Source organism: Strigops habroptila, chromosome 5, assembly GCF_004027225.2.
Source record: "Strigops habroptila isolate Jane chromosome 5, bStrHab1.2.pri, whole genome shotgun sequence".
NCBI classification, from domain to species: Eukaryota; Metazoa; Chordata; class Aves; order Psittaciformes; family Psittacidae; genus Strigops; species Strigops habroptila.
The window spans coordinates 62,950,440-62,969,253 of record NC_044281.2 but is presented as its reverse complement, the minus strand read 5'-3'; the positions used below and the strand labels follow the sequence as shown (position 1 = coordinate 62,969,253).

At 42.0% G+C, this 18,814-nt stretch overlaps 1 protein-coding gene across 3 annotated transcripts in view; it reads left to right on the top strand.

Moving 5' to 3' along the window:
- Positions 1 to 18,814, top strand: part of ARHGAP22 (Rho GTPase activating protein 22) — a 153,177-nt gene that overhangs the window by 72,329 nt on the left and 62,034 nt on the right. The window contains exon 1 of one of the 3 annotated variants that reach the window (XM_030486296.1): positions 14,281 to 14,697. The exons of the other annotated variants lie outside the window; for them this stretch is intronic. Within the exon in view, the coding sequence (XP_030342156.1) occupies positions 14,646 to 14,697 (52 nt within the window). The 5' untranslated portion in view covers positions 14,281 to 14,645. Of the gene's footprint in view, positions 1 to 14,280; positions 14,698 to 18,814 lie in introns of those variants that run through there. 3 annotated transcript variants of the gene reach the window in all.

Sequence of the window (18,814 nt, the reverse complement as noted above, 5' to 3'; positions counted from 1 at the left end):
AAAGAACTTATTTACTTTTTGCCAAATACTAGCTTTTGTCCACCTGTATTTTAAATAGCTTATAAGAAGATCCAGAGACTTCCTGCTATTTGTAACTTAACAAAGGATTCAGTTTTAGTTCTATTTGGGCAGAAATGTTAACTGCCTCATTAGCTTCTGTGATGGTGGTGGCCTGTGGGCCATCATCCATCCAGACAGTAGGTAGCATGTGTTTAGCTCTTACCTATAAACATAATAACTCACATGCCGTAGAAGGACCACTCCTTCCTGGCTCAGTGGAGTACAGCATTCAAACGCAGCTCTTAAAACTGATACGTATTTCTGTAGAGAGTTAAAAATAGACATCTATATTTTAGATAAACATGTAAGTGAGGGAGGTGAAAGGAATTGACGATAAGGGTTTTTGACTGAGATTAGACATAATGGCAGCCGAATACATTTGGGGATAAACACTATTAAAGTTTTGAGGCACAGAGAAATTAGAAAAACCGCATTCAATGAAGCCAGAGACGTATCAATAGTCAATTAGCTGATTTACACTGTGTTCCCTATCATACAAGGATATTGGGAAGGCAGAATTCACTCACAAGCAATGAGGTGTGTAGATGGAGGAAGGCTGCTAGAATAGGAGACTGGAGTAGATTTAGTCTTAAACCAGCAGCGAGAAGGTGAGTCAGTCTCTTTAACCTGGGGCTCAAGAGACAATCTTGCTTTTACTAGGAAAAACAGATTTGTTTGTTGCACCACATTGATTTGTTAATATTGTAGGAATTGAGCCTTTGAGGTTCACTTTTGTCATGAACATGCAAGTGGTGCGTGCATGTTGCAATGAAGGGTTTTAATAAAGTTGATTAGGAAGCGTGTGTGTGCCTCGCTGCTAATAACACCAATGCAGCTGGAGAGGCTACAGAGACAAGTAACTGTTGTGGCTTCTGGCAAGGGTTCCCTTCAGGCACGGAGCAGATGGGAGGTGGGGGGAAAAAGGGAGTTAGGGGAAAACATGTATTCCACATGGAATCGTTATTGTTCTGTTATTTTCCCATATAAACCCAAAATGCCATTCCAGTTGCTTAAGGTGGGAGAGGTCTTGCAAGAATTGAAGGTCCTAACAGACTCGTGAAAAGGGCCAGCTAGCCCTCTCTCCTTACAGCTTTGGCCTTTGGTGCTCTAGGTTGTTGGCTTTCAGATTGCTTTGGATTTTTTTCTGACTTACTGTTAGCAGCATGGCCCTAGGATGTTTTCATGTCCCTTCTAATAAGTTCTGCATCACCTGTTTTTTGGTTTTTTTTTGGTTTTTTTTTTTCCCCTGCTCACTTCCTTGTCTTTAAACCGTGAAATACTGTAGGGAAAATGCTTCTGATAGACATGATATGCTCTTCAGGATGAGGATCAACCTGAATTGTTCCTATTGCACATTCTTCATGGTTTGAGGCTTGCATAATGTTCTATAGGTTATTTCTGGATAGCATTGTAGACATCGATGCTGAGGTTCAGATCCCATTGCAGAAGATGCTGGCTGACAATATAAATGGATAGGTTTACAGGAAATCTCAGAGAAATGTGAAACAGCACTAAGAAATATGTGTGCCAGTACAGAACCTAAACCTACTATTGAAAACTCCAGAACTGCCTGCCAGTTGAATAGGAGCTCAGCATGCTTGAAAACAGAGCACTAGTTTATAAAAAAACCCTATGTTGTGTAAGTGCAGGAAGAAGAAGTAGAATTGGTTCTGAGTCATGTATGTGGTTGTGGTAGCCTTGCCAAACTGTTGATGGTAGCTTGTGTATAAGCCATATAGTAACAGAACAGCCAGTAACAGTTTTACTGTAACCTTGCTTTTCCATAGGTAGATCTATAGTACTAGTCACCTAGTAATTTTGTTGAAAACTACAACTATGACAGGAATCTGCTTTGCACAGAAATCAGGCTTTTTACAGTTTAAGTAAAATCACTTAATTTGGATGAGAATGGCATGGAAAAAGTCCTGGCCATGAGGCAGGGAAGCTGTTCAGCTGAGCATACGGCAGGTAACTGTATGACAACATGTAAATTCAGGCAGCCATGTAATGCCTTGGAAGAGAATTAATGATGTGAGGTCTCTTATTTTGCAGCCCAAACCCTGCTTTCTTTGCTGCTTTTATCACGTACAAATTCCTTTGTAATTAGCCATTCCCTGTCATCTCTCATTGTTGCCAAGATTAATTTTTCCATAACGTACATGTTGTTTTCACATAATACATTGGTTTTAATCTCCTGTGGTTATTTCTGTCTTCATAACCTATCTAGGATTGTTTGCTCTAGTTCTGTCACTGCAGTTTCCAACACACTATCTTCACATGCTCTTACACTTTACTTGCAGATCTTTATGAAGGTATTATCTGAACGCTAAATAAAAATTACAAGATGTGTTCTTTTGGGAGAAAGAAATGTTGGATGCTTCTAAATGTAGTAAATCTTGATGCATACAAAAATCTAGATACAAGACCTGAACCATAGCTGAGACTAGAGCCTAATACTGTGTGCATTGTGGTGAGAGATCTGACCCATACTGAAGAGCTGATAGTCTGAGGCTGTTTCAAGAATTTAACATGATTTTAGAGCTGTTAGTACCAAAGATGTAGCCATGTGCTACACTGCACTGTTCTGATTTGAATTCATTTTGTTTCAAATCCATATTAAAAAAAAAAAAAAAGACATCCCCCTAGGCTCTAAACCAGCAAGCTTTATTTTGACATAGATATGGTCTGCTTATATAGATATGCTTGGCTTATATCATTCCAATTTTGTGTTGGATTAGGTATCTTTTCTCCTGCAGCTGGCATGAAGCTGATGTAAACTCTCTATTGTGTGCTTTTGCTAATTTGACAGAAATGTAATTGTGTCCATGCCTGATCTAGCTCAGTCATGCCTTAAGTGATTTGGTAGCTTAGAGCCAGCATTAATTGTTGTGGAACCTCTGCCATGTTAAGAAAGACAGAAATAAGTTGTCATCTTCACCATGTTGCATAAGGGAAGCTACAGCAATGGGAGCAAAACCATGTTCCAGTTCAGAGCAGAACTGGCATTCTCTCTGAGCTTCCTGCTCTGCTGCTAGCTATTGCATGTCCCTTCTCAAGTTTAGTACACTGCATTCTGTGATAATGCTTTTTTTGAGAAGCCCTTCAGAGTTTTGGGTTCCTCTGGCAGCGTTTGTGTTCCAGACAACTTGAGTTACTGTAGTAAGGAATTCAGGAGCCATAGGATATGGTACTGTAATGAAGTCCAAGCATGTTGCCCCTGCTGCACTTTTTTCCTTGTTGTACAGTCTCATTGTAGTAACCCAGTCAATTTTGTCTGGAATACTTTGCCCTTTATAAACCAAAACCATCTCTGAAACCTATTGTTTACTATCTTCCTGTCGATTAGTAATTCATTCTCTCCCTGTTACTTATGTTCTTGCTTGGAGGAGGGGTCTGGCTCAGGCCAGTAATTACGTGGATTATTCCTCTTTCTTGTTATGCCTGCTTGTAAGTTATAGCTTATAATAACATTAAGATTTATAGTTAGCTGGAAATTTTGCACTTAATGTAAGCTTGATTATGGTTTTCAAAGGGGCTGTCAAGCCCTTATTCTTCTTTAAGGTAGAGTTAGTGCCAGGTATAGAACACAGTTTGATGTCCACCCAGCAAACCCACTGTCATGTGTTCAAGGTCATTACAGCAGAATTAGGAAGCCTAGTTATTAGAAGCAGTGTGTAAGGTCCTGCAGGTCCAACCAGCAATCTTAGCTCTGGTTTTGTCAGGTCCTGGATAGAGCAGGCTAAATGCTAGGTAAATCTCCCAGAGTTCCCAGACTGGGAATTAGCCACTGACCTTAAAGAGTCAGTCTAGAGGAAGGGCTGTAGAGAAGAGTGCTGAGGAAAAAGATAGTACTTTAGAGGGTAGAAGGAAACACCTGAAATCTCATTGAGATGGAGTAGCAGGTGAGAAGGCTCTGTCTCCTGCACAAATTACTATCTCAGAAGGATCAGTTGCAGAGATGCTCTCCCTTCCCCAGCCTCTCTCCCTAGGTGACCAAGTCAGACTCAGCAGAATTCACTTGGCTCCTTTCTACCAGGACAGAAAAAATTGTACAGCCATCAGGACCAGGTTGGGGTGGTGGATCTATCCCAGACAAGGCAGCCCTCACTGCCCAGAGTGAGCTGGCCAGCCTGTGAGATGCAGGCAACCCTGTGCAGAAGCTGTGTTTTGGCAGTTACAGGCAACTGAAGGAGTCTTGCAATGGATATTGCTGGGCAGCTGTAAGAGGAATCAATGTTCCTAGCCTTGCAATAATGCAAAATCTTGCATTTAAGCAAGAGTTGAACACGGGGAAGTCAGGCAATGTCGGTTTTTAACCCTGCTTCTCTTGCTTAATGGATTACCATGATATGCTGCTTAGGCTTGCTGGTCAGATCCAGAGCAATACTGTTGCCTGCTCCTTTTGTGGCAGTGCTGTGGACAGTTTCAGGAAAGCTGGCTCCAGCTGAGCAGTGGCTTCTGTAACAATTCCTTGACCATGCACAGTGGATAGGCAGTGTGTGACAACATGTCTGTTGTGCACTGTCAGCTGCTGTACAGCGATGCAGCCTGTTCAATGTGCCTCAAAATAGGAGAAGTCAGAAGCATTCTCAGCTAATGTACTGCTCACTGGTGCTCTAATTACCATATCAAAAAGATCTAAGGAGACAAAATTACTCCAGAAATTGTTCTCACGCTGTTTGGCTGCAGCAGCCTGTTCAGAGCTCCTAAAAATAGCCACCTATGGATCAAAGCCATGACTGCTAGGACTGAAAATGCAGACATCCTAGTGCTGTACTCTGAAACAATGCTGTATATACTGCAGAAATGGGGAAGAAACAGCAAAGCAAAAAGCTTTAGATGAAGAGGAGGTGTCTTTCCTTCTTCACCTTGACGCCAGCAAGGTGCTAGTATCCTGGGAAAAATCATCAAACTCTGCTAGGCTGTTCCAGAGTTTGAAATGCAAGAATAAGTGGTTATTAATGTTATTCCTCTTTTTGCCCTCTTTTATTGAGGGTCTAGCTTCTCAAGTGACAGCGCATTAGTCATCTTCATTATAACATAGGTTCTGAACATCAGAAGCTTTTCCTGCATTCATTGTATATGATGGGGACCATTTTGGTTCCACTTTCACTCACCTCCTGTCCTCTGCATACACCTTCTAAATTAGAAGGTATAGCACTGCTGACTTGAGCAGAGCAATGCAACCTGAAAAGCTGAGCTTGTAGGGAGCTGCCTCTTTCATCTGCAAATTTAGCATCAGTCCTGGATTTTGTGACCCAAGCGTCACCCAAGTCCCATAGCAGTGTGCCTGTTCTAGGATACAAGAAGACATGGCTGGAGATACATTGGCAGCTTTGAGTCCATTTAAAAATTAGAGAAAATACCTTCAGTTATGCAATTAGAGATGCTTTCTTTCTGACAATGACTTCAGTAACCCTTTTCCTGGGGCCATCTGTCCATTTTCACTCAACAGACATATGCCCTCCTGTAAAATAGATTTAGGACTTTGATCGTATTCTTCTCTCCTCTAATTGCAACAATCCCAAACAGGACACACCAAAATTAAGAGCCATGGGAATAGTTTCAGGTGAATGGGTGGCTTCCATGTAAGAAGAAACTGCCTAGGTCATAAGAGTTGACTTGAGAGGTGGATATAACAGAACTGAATATAACTCTGAACAGTATGGGCAAACAAAAAGGAATAGTTAATTATTCAGGACTTACAGCACAGCAGGTAGGATCACTCAAATAATCAGAATTCCTATTTTTAAAATGAAAAAAGGGCTTTGCTTTGTTGTCTGGTTTTTGTTTTTTTTTTTTTTCCCTTGACAATTCACAATTATATTGCAGCTCATTACTGTAGTTTATTATGGGAGCTAAAACCTAAATGGCTTCGGATTGGGATTTGGCACTCATAGGATAACAAGTTTGTTGGTAGCTGTTACAGATAGCTGTAACATATGGATGTGTATATTCTATATGCAATGGCAAAAACCCCACATTTCTCTTGTACTTTTTCTGTACCTTCTTCCTTCCTACATCCAACTCTGATCTGACTGAACATGGCTGTTCTTTTGGTTTATAGTTTTGTTTCTTTGTTTAACTTAAGTCTCAAGTTTGTATAGTGTTCTGGAACTTGTTTTAACTTGCGGTGTTGCAGGATGTATGAGATACGGTGACCTAAACCATTTGTTTACCAGCTGGGGGTTGGACTTGTGAATCAAGGTGACCCAGGCTGGGTCCAGTTTTCTAGTATGTTAGATAAACCCGTGGGATCCACCTCTTTTGAGCAAATGTTGCGTAGCCTAAAACGTGTGAGGTTTTTAAATGCCTCCTGCTCTGGTCCTTCTCCCATTCTGAGGCTTTATCCCCCTCTTTTCTTGCCCTGGTGCTGCATTATGTTCTTGACATAAACCATTGATGCCTTGTTATAAAATCTAATCAATAATGATTTCTCTCTTTATTTAATTCTCAGTCTTTGAATGAGTACTGTGGTAGAAAACCATCATTTTTGGCTGCTGTAGAGAGCAGCTGTCCCCAGTCTAAAATGGAGTTTGTCATGGTGCAGCTGGTGACCTGTGGTGTCAGAGGCTAAGCTACCTCGATGTTTGTGTGCAAATGATTTGCAACAAATTATCTTAATCTGTTAGGTGAGGGCATTTGCATTGCTGTTACTGGGTTTTGGAATTAACATCTTGATTTCTGGCTCTTCAAATGTTTTTGAATGTGTATCCCTGCATTGGCTTCAGGTATGTTGAGATGATTTTCTGCCATGCAATGGGCAAGGAACTCAGAGGGGTCACAGTGCAGCTTAAAGCAAAATACTGGTAAATTTGCCTCACATCTACCATATTGAGTATGAAAGGTGGAGAGACTACATTTCATTCCCTAGGGACAAGTGAGTAAAGCAAAGTAATGCAAACTCAGAGTAGCCACACCTATGGACTATAGACCTGTGTACAGAAGGAGTGATGACGATGCTGACAGTCCTTCACACCACTAGTGAGGCTAGTGGTGTGAAATGTCTAGCTGGTGAGTGTTGATGGATCAAATCAGTTCAGAGCACAGAGCGTGCAACTGTTTCTTGCTCTCCATCGGCGAACTTGCTGAGGGAGCACTCAACCCCGCTATGCTATCCATGTTGCCGGCAAAGATGTTGAACAGGACAGATCCCAACACCAATCCCTGGGGGACACCACTCGTTACTGTTTTCCAACTGAACATCGAGCCGTTTACCACAACTCTTTGCATGCAGCCATCGAGCCAGTTCTTTATCCGCTGAGTGGTCCATCTATCAAATTGATGTCTCTCCAATTTAGAGACAAGGATGTCATGTGGGACACTGTTGAATGCTTTGCACAAGTCCAGGTAGATGACGTCAACTGCTCTGCCGCTGTCCATCAGTTCCGTAGCCCCATCGTAGAAGGCCACCAAATTGGGTCAGGCAGGATTTCCCCTTAGTAAAACCATGTTGGCTATCACCAACCACCTCGTTTAAAAACTTCATGAAAAATGTAATAATTTGAGATGTTTTAATTTAGGCCAGACCCATTTGCACTGAATTAAAAAAGTGTTCCAATCTCCTGGAAATATAGCTTCCACTTCTTCTGGCTCTGTTCTGTTGTGGAGATGCTTCTGTGGGTATAACTACTTCTAACTGCACCAGTCTGAAGCTAAATGTGTGTTGTACACTCATTACTGCTCCAGGGTGAAAATAGATGTGTTCTCTGGTCAACACAGCTGGCTTAGCAGACACTGCCAACGCAGTTAAGTATCAGTTACCTGTCTTCGCATGAGGTTTTTCTTTGTTGTGAGCTATAGGATATGTTATGGTAGCAGATCTGCAGCTTTGTTAGTCTAAGCTGAAGTTGTACAAGAATGATACTTCAGTCTCTATCTGATATCCCTCTGGCATCATTGGAAAAAGCTCTTAGTATTAATCTAGCTCTGGAGCTTAGTTAACAGGCCCAAAGCTGTCAGCTGTGGCTGTGCACAGGAAAGAAGTGGAGCCAGATTCTCAGCTGGGGATAAATTAAGATTTGCTGACAACGTTAGAGCTGATTGACTTCTACCTGCTGAGAATTTGGCTCAGTGTCATGACTCTATTTATTTCCCCTGCTGCCCCTTGAAATGCAGGCATCTTTTGTTTGATTGAATATGTCCGTCTTCTAGTTGCAACAATTTCTGTTGTAATTGCCAGTTCTGAAGAGAAGGTGTTTACCTGCTTGTCAGCTCTATTAGAGAGAAAGGGAAAAACTGAAAGTTAAATGTCAAGCCACATGTTGATGCTCTGGGGAGGCATCATCCAAACAGAAGGGATCCTGGGCTTGAGTGCAGGACTGAAGGGGTGCAAGTCACAGGCAAGCAGTAGTGTAACCCTGAAAGAAGGAATGTTCTTGGTTTGGGATACAGGAACCTGCACTGTTTCTGTTTCCTCACATTTTTACATGAGAGAGAAGTTCTGTTTCAATCTCAGCCCAGTGGAGAGGTGTGAAAATAGAATACTGAGGTATAGAACCTTAGTACTTCAGCCTGGTTATAGCCTAGAATTCAGATTCCGTTCAAAACCAGTGAAATTGCCAAGGCAAATATAATGTGTTTGAATGAGCTTAATAAGATGATCAGGACTCTGTTTACCAGTGTGGTTTGCTTAGAGCAGTTCTCCCAACACACAGGGAAACAGGAAGAAATTATAATTAAAGGCAGCTTTTAAATTCAGTATGTGGCTGATTTGCATTTTACCATTTTATTCCTCTTTCCCTTTGCCCCTATAAAAGCCTGGGGAGGTTTGCATGGTGAGACTGGCATTGCTGTGTTTCATTATGTATGCTTGAGGGACTGCGGAGTGGCAATTGTGTAATGAGAATGAAAATCAGAGCTTACTCTGGGGAGAAAAAGAAACTTTTCCCTTAAGTGGTGCCCAGAGGTTTTCATCGTCTTGATTGCACATGTGGGGCAAGGTTGTGACTCTCTGTTAGTAGCAGTGCTGGAGGATGCGATGGGAGGCTGTGTGGTGCTGGAAGGGATTGTCAGGGGCTTGTACACAGTGGCTCTGGAGCAGCAGGATAAGGATATTCCACAGAAACTGTGCTGCTAGCTTATGTTGCATGTGCGGTCTTTCTGTTCAGCTCCCATCTTTCTGTCCTTGTCTTCATTTTCATTATGCTGCTTGGGGTGTAGAGCACAGAACATCTCTGCTAAACTTCTTTGCTTGTATGATTAGGAACAAAATCGCACCTATTTTATATGCTGAGGATATAAGCAAAGACTCCTCTCATGACACTCGCAGATTGATAATGATTTATTCTGATCCATTTTATCTACTGTGTCACTAAAAGCCCTTCTTTGCACTTGGTTCCAGCAGTAAAAATATGTTACTGAATCAGTTTGTTATATCTTTAATTAAGCACGTTAGGTATACCGCTTTGTCTAGTTCCCCTTTGTTAGTGCTGTAGATAGATTTCTGTCCTCATTGTGGTTTAGGTACCTACCTAATTTCATTTCTTTCATTTACAAAGTGAATTAAGAAAAATGTAACAAGATTGTGGGGTTTCCATTTCGGAAATATGTAGGCCTAAATTCATATGCTGTGGCTTATTTGTATGTGTTTTTCCTTAAAAACCCTAATTTTGAATGTTGTAATTATGTAAATCTTGGAGCTTTCATTAATAAAAAGCAAGTCTGCTGCTGCTTGTGGATTTAAAATAAAGATCTGTAAAGGCTCAGAAGCCAGAAGATAAATAATAATGAAAAATTCCCATTGGCTGGAAGCCAGTCTCCTGATTTTGGTGGGCTGATCTGTAATTTGTGAATGCCCGGAGTGGCAGTGATTCAGAAGGCAGATTGTGTGCAGGCTGGTTGACAAACAAAAGTCACTGTTACTTCAGGAACATGTAATTTGAAAACTAATCAAGATAAAAATGCTTCCTGGAAGCTATCAGTGGACTTCATGCTACATTGTAATCTGTTGTATCAAGTGTTTTTTCAACACATCACCCTCTTCATCTTAGGCAGTTTAGGAAGTCCTGATGAGCAGAACAAAGAAGTACAGGGATGTACTGGGGAAATAACATCTTTTCCCTCCCTACCCCTTGCCCAGTTAAACTAGAGAGAGCAAAAAAAATGGAAACAAAACCAACAAACCATAGGACAAATTCTGTAGCCTTTATGCTGGGAAAGTCCTATTAACTTCAGTGGGAAACTTTGCATTCTTGTTTTTAGGAAGTTAATATCACATATTCACATAGTAATGTCACAAGGCTTTGCAAAGGTGGCCGATGGAGCAGTGAAATGCCTCTAACTCAGGACTTTTAGCATGTAATTCCTGCAAACTCTTGTCTTTGAATTTTTAAAATCTTTTCTTCATTAGAACATGTTTGTTTGAATGTGACTTTAGGAATACAGCCAGTGGTGCTTGAATATACCCATAGCGTAGGCATAAATTAAACCCCATTCTTGCTCTGGGACAGATAAGCATGAAGGGTATTGGTGTTCTGTGGATGAATCATGCTTAGCTCATCAGTGAGTGCCTTCGTTTAATGAAGCCATAGTATGTTAATGTTAACACTGCAAAAAGCTGTAAAGTTACAGGCAGCCATACTAACTAGCTACAAGCATTTAAAAGCCTAGGCATGAACTCCTACTTGGGTATTCTGGCCATAATTAATGATGACAAGTATGTTGGAAAAATAATTATTTTGCTTGCTTTTAAAGACAATTAGTTGCTCGAGGCAAGTGAGGGGGTGGGATTTATGTGGCTGTAATAAGCATATGTAGATGGCATCTTCCCAGAAGAATATTGTAGCCACAGGATCTTTTTAATTGACCTGAGATTCCTTTGTTCTGCAGATACAATTTATGTATGTGGTCACAGACTAAAATGACCCTACTTGTTTTAAGGCAGGCTGAGTTCTAAACGGCTGAAAGCAAAAAAGGCTGCTTTTATCAGCACAATCAGCAACAGATAGAAATCTCTCATGGTCACTTTGCAGAGGATAGAAATCTTTTTAAATATGTACCCTGAGTGCATGCTCTTTCCATCTGATAAAATAGAACTTGAGGGTATGGCAGCAGGCTGGAGGGAGTGTTACTGCGGTCATCTGGTATCCCTCCTGTGTCAGGGCTCGTATAGCATGGCAGCTTTTGCCCAGCACATGGCCATGCCATCCTTTGATGGCCACCTGCCTGCTCATCTACCACATCGGGCTGTGGAGCCTTGGTCCCTTTCCAGCCCAGGCATGGTGGTGGAGTCAAAGAGGAAGTGCCTGCTCCTACACTGCCTGTCACTCTAGTGCGTTGTGTTACTAGGTGATGGAGGGCAACTGCTCCACCTCTGCTCCTCCTCCATCCCCACCAGTCACTGCAATTCCCTGTGTTCAGGGGCAATGAGAGCCACATTAGCCTTGTCACATAGGCTGTGATCAGATGCTTTAACAATAAGGTAGAGTCTTACTGCCATTCCCTCTGAGTTTCATGCTAACTTTGCCCAGGTGGGAATTAACAGCAGAAAGTCCCCCAAGGCTGTAATTCAGTGGAAAATTTCAACATGGGGCCACAACTAACAGTCTAATAGAAAGCAGCAGTTTTCACGTCTGTTGTCAGTCACTGCACTGTTCCTCTAAGGTGGTGAAATTCTCTTGGGCCGCAGGAGAGAGAAGGGGAACCAGAAAACCTATATACTGATCACTTGCATGCGTTCAGAAAAATCTCCCTCATATTCCTTTTTTTTAATCTTGTGGTGATTGTACAGAAGTCATGATCCCTTTCTCCAATTCCCATCTGTAGGTTGGGGAAGATGATGCTGACTTTCCTAGTAAAGCATTTTGAAACCTGATACAGAAACTTATTAGAGAAAATGCAGTATGAACAGTCATAGGTGCTTTTCTCCACACTGGTCAGCCTGCTGCTAACAGCAAAGATGGTGCTCTATGCACTCCACAGTCAGTCTTTGTTTGCGAATGGGAATCTGAAGTTGTGGAAAAGAGGATCAGAAGACGAGGGACCCAGTAACTATGTATTAATGCATTTTTGGAGTGATGATACCTAACAGAAAAATATTTAGCTTTGTTGTAGTCCCAGTTATAACTAATCCTTTCTAAAAGCACTACTAAACAAAGCAGACTGAAAGCTGGGTGAATGAGGGGGCCTATAAGAATGCTGGGGAGGGACTCTTCATTAGGGACTGTAGTGGTAGGACAAGGGGTAATGGCTTCAAACTTAAACATGGGAAGTTTAGATTAGATATAAGGAAGAAGTTCTTTACAGTGAGGGTGGTGAAGCACTGGAATAGGTTGCCCAGGGAGGTTGTGGATGCTCCATCCCTGGCAGTGTTCAAGGCCAGACTGGACAGAGCCTTGGGCCACATAGTTTAGAGTGAGGTGTCCCTGCCCATGGCAGGGGGGTTGGAACTAGATGATCTTAAGGTCCTTTCTAACCCTTACTCTTCTATGATTATGTTGTATCCAATCCAGTCTATTCTTGGTGTCTGCAGATTTTTGTCAGGATAGAAATTTTCACCTGATCTCTCTCTGTTTGGACAGCTGATTAAGGAAAGCTATGCCTAAGCAACAGAAAAATGCAAAAGAATAAAGAATAAACAGTTCCCCCGTTATGAAGATAAAAGGTCTTAGAGTTCCTCAGAGTAGGTTGTGGCAGTAGGAGGTGTGGAATGGAAGAAAAGGAGTCTGCGTTTCATTGCAGTGGATGAGAGACACAAATGTTTGTTTGTGTAAGTTCAAAGTTCCCTCTGGAAATTGCAAGGAGGGCAACCTCTGCTTTTAGCTCCAAGGACAGAGTGAGTTGGAAATGAGGCTGAATATAGGGGTACTGGAGTAAAAAGCAGTAGGGTTTTGTGCAAGGTCATTAAAGGGAAGATTTTTAGGCAGATGGGAGGGATTACTGCATTAGTCAAAATTTGACCTTGTGTTAAAATGGCAGAGAAGGGAATTCCCTTGTGGGTTTACTGGGTATTTCATTTTTGTCATTTTAATTTACTGTGAGCAAAAGGCAGACTGACTTCGGCAGAAACTCCAGCCTGGTGTGTTGCTGTGTGGATGGTTGGCATAGAGGAAGTTGCTGGATAAAGGGGACATTCCAAGGGCTGTTTGGGCGTAACATCTTATCTCACATACCACACAACGACAGCAGGAGGAAGTGTCATGATGTTCAGGGAACTCTCTGAGTTCATTCTGACTGCTCAGTTTCTCCTTCAAAATAACTGGATTCTAGTGTAAATCTGTCTTTGGGACCTTCTGGAAGGAATTGTCAGTGGTGGAAAGCCCCTTCCTACCTCCCCACTCAAAAAAAAAAAAAGAAGAAAATTCTTGATATTCATGGTTAGATTTGTGAAGCCATAGATTGTGTTAGATCTGGGAGATCATATGAGTAGTCCTTCACATCACGAGATTAGGTTCAGGTATTGTTTCCAGATAAATATTGTGTGGATAAATTTTACTAGACTGATTCCTTCCTTACACAGACGCAGGTCTGGTGTGTGCCAGTCTGATCATGGATGGAAGAGATGTAGTAGGTATATGCACATTAATGTGAGCAAAATTTTTCCAGTTTCTGAAGCAGATGGTATTGGGCCACCTCCAAGGTCAGGGAAGTAACAAGTTTGGCCCCCCATTCCAAGATCATGTGAATTCCTCAAGTCCAACCCACCACCTGAAGTAGTTCACAGGTGGCAATTGCCCATGTCATTCATAGGGACTCCTTTCTCACCTCTGTAGTAGTGGTACCAAACTGCCTTAAGCTCTCCAGAGAGGCAACAGAAGCAACAAGAATAAGACTAAATTTCCAGGTCAGACCATCCTGGCTGAGTAAAAGCAAGAGATTTTTAGATGGCTTTTGGTCCTAAAAGCAACATGGCAGAGTGAGAGTGCTGTAATTCTGGAGGGCAAAGTAATGGACTTAAGCACTTGTCCTTCTCTTAGTACCTACTGCCCAAGAGCCTCAAAGATTTTTACAAATAAAAACATGGCCGTATTGTCACTCCATTTGAAAGGTAGGGAAACTGAGGCATCAGCTAGTGGGGTGACTAGAATCAAAACCTCCTGATGATTTCTTTATCTGCTTAGCAAGGATTCTTTTTTTCCTGGAATGCCTAAGAAGAAAATGAGGGCATAGCCCAGTGACATGACATAGAAGGTTTATAGCGGTATGTTTTCTACTCTAGACAAGAACTGGTTAATAGAATCAGGGCTTTTTACATTCTCCAAACCTGGTGTGTTGTGTTGGTTTTTTTTTTTCTTTCCCCTTCTCAACATATTGCTGGTTGCTGTAGCAGCTGAGTAATGCAGAAGTTCTGCCTGAAAAAATCCTTCCTCCTTATATGATACCGTACATATTGTCATGGAAATTGCCCTCATTTCCCCCGAGCACACTTTAAATAACTCGAACAGCAGTGCTAATGAGCAGAAAGATATCTGCAATCCCCACCATGCAACTTGACATACTTTATCCCACTCTGAATTCTCTTTGCTCATCACTGAGCATTTTAAAGATCTGGTATAATAATTTGCTTTCTCTCTTTGGTCCAGTCATTTGCTCTTAGCACTTGGTAATAAAAGGTCAGCTTTGGCTGAAACCTTAGGGTTGCAGCCATGCCGTTTTTTACTGCCAAATATCTTAAGAAAAGCAAGTGTCTCCGAAAGGGTAAGTCATTATATTTTTGGTGTGTTTAGTGTTGTCTGTTTTGCTTTAAATTACAGTAAAGGATTTATTTTGAATTAATAAGTAGCGGGAATGGATCTATTCATACTACCGGTCGGTTAGCACAGGGGGTTTTATTATACTGTGTGCATTTTTGGTTCAGGATACAGTGTATGTTATTATCTTGCATTTTACATTCACTAAAGCTGACTAAGCGAGAGAAAGTTTAACCCTTTAAACGTGGAGCATATGTTTTGCACAGGGATGGAATCCCTAACGCAGAAAAAACCAGCAACAGATCGCCTGTGTATATTTGTTTTTCTAGATAAGTTTAAGTAGGTAGCTGAGTAATGCTCTAGTATTTTTGTTTCTTTTGTCCAAAAGGAGCATTTAAAATAAAAAATCTACACTGAAATAATAACTTAAAATAAATAATGCCAAGTGAAGGAAAAGCATATTTCCTCTTAGCTTCTTTTCCTATGTAGGGCTACCTGTGTGCATGATTCCACATAGATTTTCAGCTCACTGTTGTGAGGTTTGCCTTGAGAATCGCTGTGTGTGTTTTTCCAGGAAATGTGATTGTTGTACCTCCAGGTAGATATAAAACTCTTCATGAGAGCAGTTTGCTTCTAGGATTATAAAATTAACAACGTAGTAAACTCCTAATAGAGGAACGCATTGCTTGTATTTTTCTTGTTCCATTGCATGTGTCTTTATTGTGATGTTTTGTTATCTAGCCAGCAATCCAGATGTGGGTTTTACACAAACGCAAACAGAAGTGATTTTGTGTAGCTGGGACATGCATCAATTCCAGGGGATCTGAGGAATCGGACTTGCTTACCTGGCTAAGCGTTTATATACATATGTGTATTTATTTAAGATATGCATTTCCCTAATTCCTTGTTTGAATATAAATTGTTTCTAAGGTATAGTTATAGGGTGGAATTGTATAGGTTTTCATCACAGTTGAAGAAAAGTTTTTGAAGATATGTGAATTTGCTTTCTTTAACCTACCTTCATGTTTACTACTGGGTTCTTATTTTGAAAGGGGATTGCACAACAAGAACTAGCAGTTAGGATGTGAGAATTGAGCTAAGCTCACCTATAGCCACTGGTACCAACTCTTTGGTATTTTGTTGAGCAAAATGTGTGTGCAGGTACACAAATTTATATAATCATTCAAGGAATCATGTCAGCAAAGTCTTTATTAGAAAGAAGGAGAAAAGGTTATCATTCAATTCTTAATTTGCTTTTGCTAGGTTCTTTTTTAGAGTTTTGTTGTATGTGTGTACATATATATGATGCTTTACAAGGGGGCATAGGATGGGTTTTGCTCCCTTTTTGCTTGTCTGCTGGGGGCACTTAGCTGACCACTGCTTCTTCCCTTATAGCATGTGCCACAGTAGAAATGTCTCTCTAGACAGATGCTGAGGAAAGGTGCCTGTCTTACCTGTGTCTGCAGAAGGCATTGCAGGAAAGGGCTGATGGTACAGCCAGGAAAGGTAAGGAAGGCTATTCTTGCAGGTGCACCTGAAGATAAACTTGCCCAGCCCTGATGCCTGCTACAAGAGCAGAGGGTGTGCATCCTGCTGAGTACCTGTCCATTTACTGTGAGATGTTTCCTGCCCTTCTGTGGTAAGAAGCTGTGATTTATTAAATGCACATCAATCCGTTTAGGCTTGGAGCCCAGCTTCAGACATCAAGCGTGAGTCGATGTGACCCTCTAAAGGTTACAGTTTGAAGCTGGAGCAGTCATTTACTGCTCAACCCTTTGCCTAGTCACCTGGACCTTGTTGCTGCCATGCTGTAATTTGGCATTCCCACCCAGGGAGGTAGATGTTGTGCTGGCGTGGGAGAGGACTAAGCCTCCAGAAGCAGCAGACGGGAATAGGAGCTGTGGCTGTAGGTCTAGACTTAGTGGTGTGGCATCTGTTGGGAGCCAGCATTGGTGCCACAGTGCAGTGGCTGTGATTTGCCTAGCCCTAGAGCTCAGCCTCGAGAGAAAGTCTTGCATGGGTGGGAAGGCAGTGAGGAACTGTCAGCAGTACCTTGGTGTCCAGCCTATGCAAGCAAGAGGGGGCTATGAAGTAACCATTTCAAAACCAGAATCAACATGGGCGTGATCTGGGCCTTTAAGAGATGACTGAGAGAAACTCAGCCAACAGCAACTAGTTGTGTTCTTAGAAAGTCACTACCAACTTTAAAAATTAAAAGTGAAAATTGTCAGCTGAGCAACTCAAATAGCTTTTCCCTGAAAGCAACTTGGTGAGCCAAAGAGGGTAAAGGGTATTGCCTCTCTGAGCCTGCTTCTGCCAAATCTGTCTGATCTGTGAAAGCCATCTAGCTGTCGAGAATATTCCTCATCCAGGCATAGTGGCAGGGTAGGGATCCTGTTTCTTTCCAATGCCTGCTGTGCTCTGTGCTACCCTTTCTTTTGTTGCTTCCAGAATAGTCTGGGAAGGGAGGTGCCAAAGCGCGAAAGGAGAACCTGTGTGTCTGAGTGGAGAGTGCTGAGTTACCTGGGCAACTCCATGAGCTGTTTAACATCAGTCTATTGCTAGTCTTGCTTTAAAGAGGCTGGACTCCTGCCAGTTTTTGAGCCACTTTCCATCCAGTTACTTGAAGCAATCCCTTCTCATTCCCTTCCAGAAAGCACTTCATTTGCAGAGGTTTTTACTGTGATCTGAGTAAGGACATACTTCCCAGTAAGTAAATGTGGTCGTTAAAAGGCATTAAATGATTACAGAGTGCCCTAGGCATAGCATCAAAAGTGCAGTTGCATAAAAACTATAGTAGCCACAGGCTCCAGTGGGTCTGTCCTTGCTGTTCTCTGTGTCTCTGAGCAGGGAAAGAGCAAGCCAGCATGAGCAGTGAGGTTTGTGCATGATCTCTTTCCCACAGGTTCAGATGGCCTAGGGATAGGAGCTGTGCTGTGGACAAGTTCATGGCCAAAAATATTGGTCACATGGGAAAGAAAAGTCCCAAATAAACACTCCTGATTCAGGCTGGAGAGGGAACTTGCTGAGATTAATACAGGAAGTGGCCAGCAGAGCTGCCAGTTGGGATCCGATTCTCCTAAGTCTTATAGCCTGAAATCACAGGCAGTTCAGGGTTTTGTCTCTTAGCTCTCTGAACGTTTGTACCAAGTTGTAGCTGAAGCCTGTTTCTCTCCAGCTGAGCTTTATTCTCACCATGCTCCATGTATCTTCTCGCTAGTGTTCCAGGCCAGGCTACACAGCATTTTGGATTAATTCTCTCTCTTTTTGTGGGGTTGAGAGAGCTTCCAGACACCCCTAAAATGAAATGGCCAAGCTGAAATACAACATTTTCTCTTGTTGGGCATCCCTCACTTTGCAGGCTGCTGTGCCTGTGGAGATTTCCCAGAGGTCTCATTTGGTGATGTATCTTTAGGCTACTCTTACTCTCTGGTAAAGTCTACAGCAATGACAGGTACTGGAATGCTACAAATAAAGGCTCCTTTATTTCTCCTGTTGCCAGTTTTAAGAACCATCAAACTCCTATCAGCTGCACACACACTCTTAAAAAAGGCATTAAACCAATGAAAAGTACCTATCAACCTCTGCAGTCTGTTGTTAAAACCTACTGTTCTCTCATATGCCTTCCTACAATAAAATTTCTGTTTTCCTTTGGCCATTCAGTGAACACTGGCTCAACACTACTCGAAACTGGGCTATAAGATGTCATACAGTCAGAATTGTCTCTCATCCTGACAAGTCACCATTGACTTTTACCTGCCCTTTCATTTGTAGTGGGGGCAAAAGAAAGTTTCAGCTCCAGAAAAGCCATTTCCTCTTTAATTCAAAAAAATAATGGTTGTTTTATTGCAAAATGGTCCTTTTCTGCAGCTGTAGATTTACAGGACTTCAAAGCCAGATGATTAAGGCACAGTTTTAGTTTGTAGCCAGGCAAGCCAAACAATCTCAACTTCAAAGGAGAAGGGTGTTCTTTAATGTTGTGGGCTTGCTCTTTGTGTTCAGCAAACAGAGCTGCCGGGGAAAACGCCGTGTGCAGCAGACAAGTGATGTGGCTGCCACTCCTGGGAAGGGAGTCTGTTAGCTGCTGCCTAAGAAGAGCAGCCCACACCCAGCAACCTCAGGAT